The sequence below is a fragment of the Nanorana parkeri genome, unplaced genomic scaffold, assembly GCF_000935625.1.
Source record: "Nanorana parkeri isolate BGI_ZX_2015 unplaced genomic scaffold, ASM93562v1 scaffold1527, whole genome shotgun sequence".
Taxonomy (NCBI): Eukaryota; Metazoa; Chordata; class Amphibia; order Anura; family Dicroglossidae; genus Nanorana; species Nanorana parkeri.
The window spans coordinates 326731-341961 of record NW_017307795.1 but is presented as its reverse complement, the minus strand read 5'-3'; the positions used below and the strand labels follow the sequence as shown (position 1 = coordinate 341961).

General features: G+C 42.4%; 1 protein-coding gene across 1 annotated transcript; it reads right to left on the bottom strand.

Moving 5' to 3' along the window:
* Positions 1–342: 342 nt before the first annotated feature.
* On the bottom strand, positions 343–9324 carry PLPP6 (phospholipid phosphatase 6). The gene is made up of 3 exons (XM_018570388.1): positions 9178–9324; positions 2911–3374; positions 343–1191 (listed from the first exon to the last, which is right to left on the bottom strand). The coding sequence occupies exons 2-3, from the start codon at positions 3347–3349 to the stop codon at positions 830–832; spliced, it is 801 nt and encodes a 266-aa protein (XP_018425890.1). The 5' UTR covers positions 3350–3374; positions 9178–9324; the 3' UTR covers positions 343–829.
* Between the last annotated feature and the right edge of the window lie 5907 nt (positions 9325–15231).

Genomic DNA, 15231 nt, shown 5'->3' with positions numbered 1-15231 from the left:
CTGGCTCCCATGCACCTCTATAGGCGGGCATGGGAGCTTTACAAGGAATACACATATGGATGGAACTCCATCACAGTACAGTAGCCCACACTGGACCCCAGTGTGAGGATCCACTACAGTTTCTGTAAAGGCAGCCCAAACGCACCTCCCACCCACAGTTCGATCGTCTGCACAAGAAAGAGCAGTATCGCAACATGGAACATTGCAGTGCAACTTGGGTCGCGAATTAATGACCGAGGACAAATGTGGGTCCCGAGGTTACACAAGTTGAGAACCACTGCTCTAAACCATTACTGCTTTTAACCTCCATGCTACAAATCAATAAAATGAAAGCCTTCCTTTCTATACACAAAATTATTTTTTCCTTGGCCTTCCTGGATAATTAAACAGCATGATAAGGGACCAATATATCAATCAAGACTCATATCTAAAAGATCAATTTCAAAATATACACGACAAAACCAAAATAAAACATGGTCATTATACAGAATACAAAATAATCTTCCCCAAAATACAGAGGAATAAATGTGAAAATCAGCATTTCCCTTTTCACCACTTAATGTTATCTGCAAAAATGTGATGTCCATGGCTTGAAGATCAACAGTGCATAATGCTGAATTCAGAGTGCAATGGTCCTTACACACAGTACAGTCTATAAATCCATTCTTACATTTGTTGGCATCTTTTTCTTGTAGCCGAAGTGATGCTTGCATCTGACGCCTCATAACTAGAAGGCAAAAAACTTCAAGATGTGGTGGGCAACTTATTCGTATCCACTGGAATGAGAACCAGGCTTTTAGTAGATTACTACTGAAAACTGCCACCAATTTTAAATCTTGAATAGCACAGGTAAAGTGTTTGGCGACAGCCAGAGGTACTCAACTAAGCTATACTGCATGTACCCCATGAAAAAGCCAAATAACACATCGGTCACATTGTGTCTACCCAGCATGACTCTAGACAAACTAACCACAATGGCCCACAGCATTACAAGGATCCTCACAGGAACAGCCAGTACCAAGTGATTAAGCATAAAGCGAGACACCATTGCTGCTCTTGTAGCATGGCCCGAAGGAAAGGAATACTTGTCTACAGAGAAGGTGGCAAACATGTCCATGCGATTTTGTGTTGGTCGCCGACGCCTTACTATTCCTTTCACAACTCCTACAAGAATGATATCCAGCAGTAGCGCTGCAGAAGAGAAAAGAGGTTTGTTAAGGACAATTTTAAAAATAAACCTGTTTACAGTAATACAGTTTCCTGATGTTACACAGTTCCTTCTCACAAATCTGTACACAAAATAGGGATAATGTAAGAGAGGGAAATCTGGAATTTTTGCTGGAGCTGGAATTTTTTTCTCATCCTTTGCATGTGTAATGTTATGTGTAATGTGCATGTTTATGTTTTATCCAAATGTGTGTCATGTGTTGTCTTAGTATAAGAACATGAAGCACCAAAAAAAAAAAAGGCAGTGTCCAATCAGGTATACAAACAATCCAATTCATTTTGAGATATAGTTCTAATGTGTTCTGGGGGCATTTGCCAGTTGTGCCGTGTACAACTACAGACCGTGAGTGTCCTAAAGTCAGCAGTCCTAAGCCGCACACTATTTTCTAAAAGCCCTTAAGATGGGGCATTTAAAAGGCACCTAAAACGCATGTGAGCTTAGCAGCTGCTACGATGATGAAGAGAGTGCACTGCGCATGTACAGCTTATGAAACATGGAGGTGTTCACTCCTGTGGGGCGAACGTCCTTCAGCTGCGGCACCCCCGAAACTAGCCAAGATAGCAATGTAAAAAAAAAGATGAAAGTATTTCAGCCAAGCTTCGAAAAGTTACCTTTTTGGGACCCCTTCTCTGCATGGTCACTTTATTGGAAAATGTGAACTTAGTCTTTAATAAAGCTAGTTTCTTGTAAACCTGACTGGCCACTGCTTTTTCTTGGTGTTAAAAGCGCTTTCACGATTGCACCCAAGGGTTTTTTTGTGTGCAGCCTTCTCCTAATACAATGTAATCTAATTCTGCCATTTTGAAACACTTCAGCAGAATACCTTTTAGTACCAGAGCCACCATTTTCATAATTGTGTATGTATAGTCAGTAAAGGTACTCTTAACATCAAACATTTCCCTTGGCTAAATGATGGGACATGTTTAGCTTTCAAAGTTTTCATTGTTGTCTGTATATCCACTGTGTCGATTGACTCTCTCCATTTGTGTTGGAGACCTTTGTCACTAGCACAGAAAGTAATGGAAAATCCAAAATTGTGTAAGTGTCACCGGAACATTAATATGGGAAAATCCTCCAATGAGGACACCTATTGCATGATATCAAGAGGCTATCCCTCAATTTGACTTCCTCTCATTTCCTGGTGTATCTCTGGTACAATTATATCTTTTGAAAGACATGAAATAATAATTAGCAATAATTTTTACAATGTATAGGATAAACTTCTATACTGTGCAAAACATATTTTAAAGCACAGTTCAGCACTGGCTATTGTTTTAAACATAACGTTAGCAGGGTTCGACAGGCTTCCAGCAAAATTCAACCAGAGTTCAGGCTTACCGAAGCCTGCCAAATGCTGCTAACAGCTTGTTGGGTGTGACAGACAGCACCCTCATTGAAAAGGGCCCTCAACACTGTAGGTCTACAGCTAAAGAGTGCCTTAAAGGACAACTGTACCTTTAACTTTTTCCTGTCAAATATATAAAGACACCATATAATGACAATCAAAATTACAGTATAATGTATCAGCAGAAAACAGGTTAAAAACACAATCTTCATGAATGTGGGTTGATAATACAATGACACTTTAGGCAGCTGTCTGGAATGATTGTGTGAAGAAATAGAAAAATACAATGCAATCATTTTGTATACCTAAACATTGATGTTATTCAAATGTCACTTACCAAAAAGCAGGTTAAATATCACTTCTCTGCCAGCTGAACTATCACTTTTGTACAGGCAGTAGATTGTGCCACAAATCCAGGGTATTCCATGACCAGTAATCTCCACTAGCTTCATCAAAGGACGTGCACTACCCCATGACGATCCATCCCTGGCACATACACCCATTTTCTTAGACAACCAGAGGTCAACTGCCAGCAAGGACCTTAGTGCAATCCCAAGAAAAGATGGGTTTAATTTCATGCAATCCTCCTCTGGAAGCTGCTGTTGCTGAGTTGAACCGGAGTCTTTCCGGTGAACAGGACTGTCTGAAATTCGAGGTCTACCTGTAGGCGAGTCTGAAGTAGCCGTCCTGTTAGTCATGAGAGACATGAACTCGAATCTTTCGTTAGAAGTAGAGCTGCTGGTGTTGGCTGCTCTTGCGGTTCTTGGACTAGGCATTTCTATAAGCAGTGTGGTGATCCTTCTATACAGACCAAAACAGACCAAATATGTTTTTTATATTCTTAACATTCATTATCATAAATGAAGCAACAAATGAACAAAGCTTTAAATTATAACAAGGTGACGTGCATGTATAGGCAAACATGTTATTTTTGCATTTTAGATTTTAGAGTGTGGGAGGGTTTTTATAGCTCATACTTTTCTCAATATATCTGCACTCCTAGGCCTAATCCTACCCACCTAAATTAAATTATCCTAATAAAAGCAGCAAGTGTGCTGGTGTACAAAATGCACCACACGTATCAATAAAATCCACAATCACTCTGCACAAATAAAACTACGCTAACGCCTTGTTCATACCAAATGCAGAGCAGATCTGCATGAGTTTCTGCACACGCAGTGCAGGAGGGTTGTGCCGCGTTTTTGCCGCGTTTATGCGTTCCGGGCCTTTTTTGGTAAAAAAAATAATATATTTTTTGTTTAAAATGGGCTTTCAGTGCGTTCCTGGCGTTTGCATGTGTTTTTGATGCGTTTGCATGCGTTCCAGAGCAGGTAAAATAGGGCCTGCTGCAGTTTTTTTACCGGCTCTGGAACTGAACGCTGCAATGTGAACTGGAGCTAAAAATACCATTGGAATACATTGGACGAAGTTTTGCTCCGGTCTGCAACTGCTCTGCACCTGCTCCGCGCTTGGTGTGAACAAGGTCTAAATATGCCAAATTCAATAGACAAAGTAAAAAAGATCAAGAATAAAACAAGAATACAAAGTGTCCATGTTTAAATGTGTCAAATCAACATGATGAAGTGCTTCCCAACAGTGCTAGTGTAAACAGTCCAAAAATGCTTTCTATAAAAGTGCAATCCTTATACGAGATCCTCCAGAATCCGTTAATAAAGAACTTTTGGGCTTTTCTGAGTACTGCCCTCACTCACTAGATTTGATGGACCAATAATATTGGTTGGGTAGCAGTTCAAAATAGTTCTGAAAGTGTAGTAACTCCTCACTGATATCTCCTCCGATCAATATTCAAATTCATGATCATTTTCAGATAAATAACAGATGTTCTATATTAAATCACATTTCATAAATATCTCCGCTCTTCCCATTGCCAATAGTACTCAGAGAAAAAAGATAAAACAATCGCATCGTGTAAAATCCTCAAACAACTTTTATGAAAACAACGGTTATAAAAACTTAGACGCCAGCTGAGTTGCCGGTGATCCTACAAGCTGCTTTCTGGTTCCCCCTGCCTCGTCCGGAGAGGGAGTGAGGGGACCGAAAGGAGGACGGTAACCAAGCAGGCTAGGAGTGATATGTGGGAAAAACATTTTAAGATCTGAAAAGATAAGAAGCACTTTTGGACTGTTTACACTGGCACTATAGGGAAGCACTTTATCATGGTGATTTGACACCTTTAAACATGGACACTTTGTATTCTTGTTTTATTCATTATCTTTTTTACTTGTCTATTGAATTTGGATATTTAGAGTAGTTTCATCAGCGCTGAGTGATTGTGGATTTGAATTTTTTTATGCTTAAAATGTTATCTTGATTTGTTATGCCGTATCCATGATATCCATAACATGGAATACCTCGCGCCAATGCTGAACAACACTATGCTAAGGTTTAATAAGACGTGGCACCCTTGGAAACTTCTTGATTCCCACACTCTAGGTTCCTAGAGTGGCTAGATTTGTGCTTTGCCTGTTGATACTATTTTATCATTATTGACTATATTCATATATGCTGTGTGCTCTCATTGGATTTATTCTACTTACTGCAAGCTGTGTTTTCTTTTGATTGTTAAACTTGAATTTAAAATAATAAAAAGGAAAGTTGAAATACATTATGTCTCCTTTGAAAGGCACATCCAATATATAAAATAATTCTCCAGGAAGCAAAATCTACAGGAGCATCAAGCAATTGTCTCTAGAACAATGCTACAAATATCTATTCAATGCGATTATACTTTGCTTGGCCCAAAAAAAAAAAAAAAAGTCACCACCTGGATATAGCTAAGCAAATAGGTCAGAGCCTTCCATTGGATAAGTGTTATGATCTGGGGTTGCTTCAGTTGATCATGTCTAGGTTTTAGCAGTTAAGTCCCCATAAAATGAGGTCAGCTGCCTACCTGAATATACTGAATAACCCTGATGGCACGGGCATATTCCAAGATGACAATGTCAGGATACATCAGGCTTAAATTGTGAAAGAGTGGTTCAGGGAGCAAGTAACTGCTATTTTTTAGCCACCATCTATAAATGCTAAATTGAAAAATACAATCTAGTTACATAGCTGATAAAGTTGATAAAGTTAAAAGAATGCACAAGTCCATCACGTTCTACTTCTGTGTGAGTGAACCAAAGGAAAGCACACAAAAAAACAAAAACACAACACCTACAAGCATAGGCCAATTTGTTTTAGAGCTCTTTTGCGTGGGCCTTCCAATCCGGTCCGCCTGTCAGTTTTTCAGGCAGATTTGATCGGAAGCCTAATGTTAGTTTAGGGGCAGCCGGATGTAAACAGATGGGCTTCCGTTTACATGCAGCTACCCCCGCCACTGGCCCGATAAAGAGAACCAAACGGATCAGACTTCCGTTTCAACTGACCTAACCGTGCCGGATCGGGGGTTACCTGTTGTAAAAGGTCACAAGTCTATTTACATCCAATTCCTTGTAGACCAACATGGGTCTGGGAATTTCAGTTTTTATCTCTATCACAAGAAACTGGGTGGCCACAGATGTCACAATCCATTCCAATAAGTAGGGGATCCATGCACGGATCGCTTCCTGATCTGACCTTGTGAAAAAGGCCTATAGGAGGGTAAAGCAAATTACTGCCGGTTCCCATACTGGTGATCGGATAAATCCCTAGATTAACCTCCTATTTGGGCAATTCCCATAGTACTGTATATTATTCTGACTTCGAAAACTATCTAAAAGTTTTTTAATTAATCAACACTTTCAGCTAATACTACTTCCTGGCAAAGAGAGTTCCACATCTGCACTGCTCTAACAGTAAAGAACATCTTTCTCATTTTAAGATTAAACCTTTTAGTCGGTTGACTTGCGGTCACGTGTCTTCTTCATGAACCCTAGAGTAACCAATTTGTTACAGTTTATATACTCACTTTTGATAAATGTATACATTGCGACCATTTTCTCCCATAAGAGCTTCTTCTTTAGAGTGAATAAATGTAATCTTTGTTATTGTTCCTCACAGCGGAGGTCCTCAAACTCCTTATTCATTTTGTTGCCCTTCTCTGAACTATTTCTAGTCCAAGGACATCCTTCCTTCGGATTGGTGACCAAAACTGAACTGCATATTCAAAATAAAGCCAAGGCAGTGTTTATAACCGGACAGAACTATGGATTTATCTTCTGATTATATGTCCTTTTTATTATAAGGGAGTATTCTGCTAGCTTTGTCAGCTGCAATTGGTTGGTACGTCTGATCTACATGGACCACCAGATCCTTTCCATCACGCATTCACCCATTCTTGTAGCGCATTTGTGCACGTTTCTGAAGTACTTTCATGCTTCATACGTCTTTCTTTTGGCCAATGACAGGCAATATCTGCTGTGACATCATTAGGCGCAGTTTTCCTTTGAGGCGCTTTTAAGCGCAAAAACCCTTTAGAACACATGGACATGTTTTTTTAACTTGCTTTCAGTGAAGTCTATGGGGCCAAAAGCATGCTGTGCAGCACCAAGAGAAGCACCAGCACCTTTCCAAAAGTCGCCACTGGAAAAAATATTGTCATGTGGTGCGGGGTCACAGCAGAAGCAGCGCAAATCGCACTAGTGTGAACAGGGCCTAAAGACACCCTGCCACCACCCCATGCCTATGAAAATGAACATCGCAAGCGGCCCCAACCCATAATTGTAACTCAGGCTTCCATCATTTGTAAAGTCTTTGCCCACCACACTGGAAAAATAACTTGTATTTTTCCTCCCCTCCACAAGTGTTGGGGGCTCTGTTTTCCAGAAAGACATGACTGCACACCCTCCCGGCCCTGACATCAATCCAAATCCTGGCAGCAGCTTGGGAATCCCTGCTTGATCTGTAGTTACTAATGATAAGCCTGGACTAGGTAAGAACCCAGTTCGCCCAAGCCTACTTAAAACTGTGACTCACACACCCCTTTCTCAGCGGCGGTAATTGTTGTGGGCACCCCTTTGGTATAGCTGCGGAGTGGGGAATGCGCCTCTCACAACTGATTAGGTCGGAAGAAGGGGTGGCAGTCACAGTTTTGAGCAGGCCTGTGCAAACTGGTTTCACACCATGCCCAGGCTCATCACCAGTAGATACCAATGTGCCAAATCTGGGATATCAACACTTTTTTGTACAACTCAGTGAAAAGAAAATCATAATTTAAAGTGATCACCGGCTCAGGTAAGGCAGCTTCACAGGACTACCCTCCAATGCAGGGGTGGGCAACTCCAGCCCTCCAGCTTTGCGTTAACTACAAATCCCATCATGTCTCTGCCTCTGGGAGTCATGCCTGTGGCTGTCAGAGTCTTGCAATGCCTCATGGGACTTGTAGTTCCACAACAGTTTGGAGGGCCGGTGTTGCCAGACCCCTGCTCCAATAGGTGTCCAGGAATTTAACTTAAAGCATAAACAATCAAAAGGAACGCCAAACCAAACAAACGTGTCCAAATCACTTTAATGGTTGACATATAAATCATATAATGGCTGTAGGGCTGCCGCTAGCGATTATTGTCGAGATGGATTAGTTAGCCAATTATTACGTTCGATTAATCGGATAATCGGATTTAAAAATGATCGTTGGCGGGCAGCGGCGTGTCAGGGAGCTCAGAGCGGGGAGGAGAGGAGAAGAGGCATGTCATCTGGTGCGCAGCTCGGGTGGTGTGTGGTCGCACGATCCGTCTAGCACAACTGGGGTGCCATTAGAAAATAATGGCACCCACAGCACGATCGGCTGCGGTGGGCGACTCCGTGACCGTGCAGCAATCCGAACGGTTATGTGCACGATTGGAGTCGCCCAGGTGTGAACCTAGCCTCAATGGGGTGACATCTGCGTGGCACTTGCTAAAAAAAGGGTACAAGTACCTTTTTTTGCAACACACAACGTGCTGCTTTTTTAGCCGTGATCTTGTTCAATTGCACGGGTGGAATCGTGCCGGGAAACAGCGCGATCCGCCCGGCGCGACTGGGATGCCATTAGAAAATAATGGCACCCACAGCACAATTGGCTGCGGTGACTGATTCTGTGACCACGCGACAATCCGCGTGGTTAGGAGTCACCCAGATGTGAACCTAACCTCAGTTTTGTCACTCCTTTTGATTGTTTATGTGCGATCTGTAAACACTATCCATGCAGATCATGTGAGGCATCGCCGGGTGCCACCAGGACCGGAGAGGATGAACACAGAGCCTCTGACAGAAGTGTCGAAGGTGATTAAAATTACAAGTTATTTTTCCAGCGCAGTGGGGTGGGAAAGATTTTCCAGCAGTCTGATGTACGATTATGTGTGCTTGAAATGTTTTTCTTAACAGGTATGGTGTGATGGCAGGTCCTCTTTTAAATCACTATCTAAGCTGGTACATTGGTATAAACGCTAGGCATATTTTATATAGACGAACACTATACAGGACAATGTAAACCACTGAGCAATGGCTTGTGACAATGCATTATTCAAATATAAATCGAATTATAGGGTTAGTGCAACTAGAAACAATGTCACATACAAGCGACCCAACACAAAAATAAACACCGGCGATCAGTTTTAGTGAAAAGTAGATTCCTATCTATCGATGCCAGGTGCCTGCCATATTCCTCCACCGGATATACACTTACCTGGGGACAATCACAGTACCAGCTCTGATTGCAGCAAAGAGCTCATCTACAAACACGTCCCCTACTATACACGTTTCCTGATGTCACAGACGCAGCCTCCACGTCCTCACCGTGCTGGAAAACCTTTGGACGAAGTGGCCTAACGGCAGCCATGTTATGGTTGGCGTTTCCGTGTATGTGATAATGACAAGCCTTAGGGAAGCGGACACATTGTGATTGGCATATTACCCTCGGTTGCGATTGGGTGAAAGGAGCCATTTTGGAAGGATACCTGTCACCGCACATATAGGCAGTGGCCTTAGAAGCGCAACTCTGCGCCCCCTGGTGGTACCCGGAAGAGGTGTTGTATTTAGCTGACATCATGTAAAGTGACAGGAGGCTTACCTGGGAGGCGGGACTTATTTAACCACTTGCTGTGCTGAGCAATTTCTTACTATTTGCTCACACTTGATAAAATATAAATTTTTGGCTAGAAAGCAGCTCCAGACCCCCAAAAACAATGATATATTTTGTCAAAGCAGAGGCCATGTAAAATTAAAAAATGCTAGTTGCAATTTTTAATGTTGCACGGTATTTGTGCAAATGTTTATCAAACCGATATTTTTAGGATAAAATAAACTAAATTAAAATTTGGTGCACAGAAACAGAATATAATACCCAATTTGTTGGTAAAATATAAAAGATGGGGTCACGCCGGATAATATATAGATACCAAACATGTCAAGCCTTATAATTGCGTTAGCTTGTGAAGCCGCAAAAAACTTCAATACCCCAAATTTCCCATAGGAAACACTTTAAACCCTTTTTCCGCTCATCACTTTAGTGCTAACAGTGATTGATGGGCCTAGCATTATTGCTCTCACTTCAACGTTCGTGGTGATATGTAACATGTGTAGCGCAATTGTCATTTTTGCACATAGGTGCATCGATTTGTGTTTGCATGTGTATGTGCGTGCACGTGGGGGGTGAGGGACTTTAAAAAAATGTTTTTGCTTTTTTTATTTTTCTTATATGACTTACATTTTTTTTAAGTCCCCTATGTAATAGCAGATAGGGTATGACAGGTCCTCTTTATGGAGACATCAGGGGTCTTTCAGACCCCTAATGTGACCTAGGGACCCCATAGAAGCTGAGGAAGCAGAAATTTGCTTCACCAGCTTCTTATCCTGGCTCTGAGAGCCAGGGACTGTAAATAGTGACACCGGAAGTGATGTAATACACAAACTTCTGGGTCCAGTGATCGGAGGAGAGATCAGCGGCTAGAAGCCGCTGAATCTCTCCCCGATCATTGCGGGGAGACCTGCCGCGCTGGTCTCAGGCACCGCACGGGGACAGCAGTGCCCGGGGAATTCAGTGTCAGCGGCCACGGTAAAAACGATCCGGCAGCTGTGTAGACGTCGGATCACTTGTACATTAACAGCCATCGTTGGCTGTTAAAAACGATACCAAGAACACGGCAGCTGCAGCAGCCGTGTTCTTGTTTTAACCACTTCTGCGGGCCGCCGTCTATAAGTGGAAGAGGTTAAAGAGCCCCTGTCACCACATACCTTGACATCTCAATACAGGCTGGGAAGCTGTTTTAACCACTTCACTACTGGACCTATTTTTTTTTTTTTTGCACACATTAAAATAACAATTGTAGGCCTGATGATTTAACCACTTGCTGTGCTGAGCAATTTCTTACTATTTGCGCACACATGATAAAATATTAATTTTTGGCTAGAAAACAGCTCCAGACCCCCAAACAATGATATATTTTCTGAAAGCAGAGGCCATGTAAAATAAAAAGATTCTGGTTGCAAGTTTTAATATGATATATTTTCTGAAAGCAGGGACACAGGAGAATAAAATGTGTGTAGTTATTCACATGATTTTAGCGCAACTGTTTAACAAACCCATGTTTGTAGTAAAAACACACTCAAGTTTATTTTATTGGGGGATGCGGCTTGATGCGGGTCTAAGGCTGGTGGCTACTGGGATTATCCAGTGCGGAGGAGACAGAATCAGGTGGACTAAGCTCCAATGGGCAACTTCTAATTTGATCGGTGGCAGTACTTGGCCCCCCTTTGTTTGGGATAGTCCTGCATGAAACATTTTCCATTAGGGTATATACTTGGAAGGGATTGACTGTTACCTTGTGACTTATTCCCTTATTGTGGTCTCCTATGCGGTCATCTGTCCATGGTTGGAGTTTCCTCAGCAGCATATTGGTAAATACAAGTGTCGCTTCAACTTGGATTACCTCCACCTCTTCCTGAAGAAGCGCATAAAAGCACAAAACGCTTTGAAGCTAGAAACACTCCAACTACCATTATATCATCCCAATCATGTCTGGCGTATGACAAGATCTTATTTATTGTATTGATTGTTATTATAATTTATTTTGGAGTGGTATTGGGAGGTTGATCATTAACAGGGGTACTTACCCCATTTACTAGCTATTATAAAATGAAGCGGTACTCAGTTTTTATTGGGGGTGTTTTTATGAAATGTAACTGAATAAAGTTGTTAAATTTTAAACTATTCTTCTCCAGCTGTGTCATTGACACCTGAAAAACCCTGCTTAAATGTTAAGTGATTTCTAATTGGGTAATAGGGGCGTGATGCCATTTCTCAAATTGTTAAGAGTTTATTTTAGTCAACACACACACAATATCATCCCCAATTTTTGTTTAAATATAAAAGTTAAAGTCAATAGTAAAAGTAAATAGATACCAAACATTTCAAGCTTTAAAATTGCACGCTCCTGTGAAATGGCATCAAATGGTTGTAGCGCCCCCCTGAACACCAGAGGTCTGAGGTGGATCCCCAAAGGCCGGAATGGCTGACATTTTACTCTCAAGGGGAGATCCTTAGCCAGTGAAGGAATATGTGATCCAGAAGTTGGGCGCCGTCACTTTAAGTGCCTTTTAAATGCTTTATTGAAGAACAGGCAAACTAGGAGAGAGGATATAGGGCTTCAGACACCCATAGCAAAAATAGAACAGACTCCAAACTCACCATCACCATTCCCTTCAGACATCCACATAGGGTTGCCACCCGGTTTGGAATCCTGTGACCAGGTGCAAGTTTGAAAACCTGAGGAATATCGTACGATTTTCGGCGGGTTAGTGACGTGCTCGGAAGACAATTGACGAACAGGCCGGTGTGCACACTGCCCGCTCAACATTGGATTTATAGGAAGCTCTCCCCTCAGCGGGGAGGGCTTGTGGGTGCAAATCTGAGCACATGCCGGGCGGCACTGTCTTCAGTCACTCCTTCTCTCTGGTGTTCTCCTCTGTTAGTGAGAGGAAAAGACATCAGAGAGAGAGAGGGAGCGAAGGAGAAATAATCCTCCGGCAGCCTGCGCGTGGACTGGACAGCGGCTTCTTCTTCTTCTTTTCGACAGTCCTTGCCCCTCGCCCCCAGACTCGTTAGCCCTTGTGTGAAAGCAGTAAGTTAAAGGAGAACTATGGGGTTAGGGCTTTTCCCCATAGTTCTCCTAAGGGTAACAGGAGGACACAAACTAGCGTCCTCCCGTCACCCAAAGCTCAGTATACCGCGAGCTCTACCGCGGTATAATGAGACGCTGAAACGGATCCCAACAATTATGTCTGGATCCACCCAGCTGCTTGAGTGACAGCTGGCTCTGCCTATCTAGAGGCAGAGCCAGCTGTACCTGTCCCCCTCCCCCGTCCGTTCCGCCAGTCAGCGTTGGAGGATCGGACAGGGGAGGGGGGAATCCAGTCACTCCCCTGTCACGGCTCTCTGCAGTGACAGGATCGAGAAGTGAGCTCACTTCCAGATCTACTGAGCCGACCTGTGACAGTTTCATTGTCACAGGTCGGCTATAACAATGAGGATGAGTGAAAATCACTCACTTCATAGTTCTCCTTTAAGTAAGAAAAAAAAAGTAAAACGTGAAAAAAATTAAAAAAATTATCAAATTAATACAAATTTTTAAAAAATTAAAAAAAGGGATAAAAAGTAAAAAAAAAATTAAAACATAAAAAAGTCATAAAAAAGTTCAAACATAAAATAAATAAAAAAAAGTGATAAACATTTTTTTAAAAATGGATAAAAACATAAAATGAATAAAAATGAAAAAACTATTGAAACCAACCCTGCTGCCCCACCATCTGCATGCAAATAAAATCGCGGAGTAGGGCATTGTGTGTGTGTGGGCCCCCATTCCACTCTCTTTATACGATCTGCCCATCTTGGACAGGCAGATCGTACTTGCGATCATTGCAAGCCCTCCCCGTTGAGGGGAGGGCTTCCGAAAAATCCAATGCTGAGCGGGCAGTGTGCACACTGGCCTGTTCGGCATTTGTCTTCCGAGCACGTCACTAACCCGCCGAAAATCGTACGATATTCCTCAGGTTTTCAAGCGTGCTTGGAAGACAAAAAACGTGCGACCGTACAGTAGAAACGGTCGCACGCCTTCCATACACCAGGCGTATGGGCACCTTAACACGCACAATGTGCATTAAAGGGTAAGTTCACTTTCCCACGTAATTAAAATGGAAGTACCCACTCACATCTGGCCTCCTCTCCAAGCCCCCCACTATACTCACCTTTCGGCGAACATAAAGCAAATAAATCAATGAGGGTAGATAAAATGAATTACACATCAAGGACTTGTATCAGTATTTTGATCCATTGATCGATTGAACCATTTCATGAAAGTCACTTCCAGAACTTCCAATACCCATTTTCTGCTGGTGTGGAAGAGATATAATAATCAGTGAAGGTTTTTGTGCTTCTAAGCTCATATGCAAGATATGCATTGTCAAAAAAATAATTTCGCATTTGATTCATCAGATCAACAAAATATATCAACAGCTGTTTATATGGACATTATATCAAAGAGGTTTCCGCTTACACTGAGCAGCTGGTAAATTTTGTTGAAGTGACAGATTAAACCTGAAACTAAATTTGACAGTGTGTGACAAGCATAATGAAAACAGGAGAAAATAATCAGCAGAAGTTAGGATCTCATCTATTATATCTGTCTTTGCTTTGACCCAGCATTGCCTCTGCCTGGGTTTTCCAGGTGATCACTGACTGAACCAGATTTATGCATCCGGAACTTGTTGCTGAGAACATTTCTCAACATTAGGTTGATCTGACTGATCAGAAAGTACATTTGTAATGCCTCTTTGGACACAGAATGTTTGGCAGCCAATGCTAGTTCATTGAATTCTATAAATGGCCAGTTGGCTAATCGGGCCTCCAAAGTTGGCAATACATCTATAGATTTTCTGCAGATTTTCTATGGTCAGGTGGAAAAAGTGCAACAGATTCCTCCATTTACGCTGAACTGTGTGGCTGGTGGAAGTTCCTGCTGGTTCAAGCTTCAGTGTCTTGCTAGTCGGCCCCGCTGGCTCTCAAAACACCTGAACAATGCCTGCATCCAATCAGATTGTTCAGGTGTTTTGAGAGTCAGCGGGGCCGACTAGCAAGATACTATAGCTTGGCCCAGTGGGAGATTCCTCCATACACACAGTTTAGCATAGATGGAGGAATCTGTTGCACTTTTTCCATCTGGCCATAGAAAATCTGCAGATAATCTATAGGTGTATGGCCAGCTTTAGTTGTCTCTGATCCAACTCCCTTTCCAAAGGGAATAACTCTTCGGTTCAGCTGTGGATGAGATCCTCAATAGCAACATAGGGTAGTTCATAATCATAAGAACCTCAAACCAAATGGTTCTTTGCCTGATGATGCACCCTCCATTGAGATGTACAGGTGCTCCCTTTGTTCACTAATCCCAGGTATTAAATAGCATGGCCTGCAACCTCCTAGAGTTTAGTCTCTGCATGGTGAGGAAGTCACTTCTGGCTGCCAGAAGAGGGGTGCTGTTGTGATACATGAAACATGGGAGCAAGTCATTATTCCTGTGGGAGGCCCAACATGAAGCATGCATAGAATGTAGATTCAGAACTCTGAAACATGAATGAAGTGGCAGAGGACCACAAGGAAGTAAGTATCCGTGGCCAAGGGAGGAGGGGGGGGGGGTAAGGATAGCAAGAGACCAGCTACAGCACAGCCCACATTTGGTATTTGTGCCAT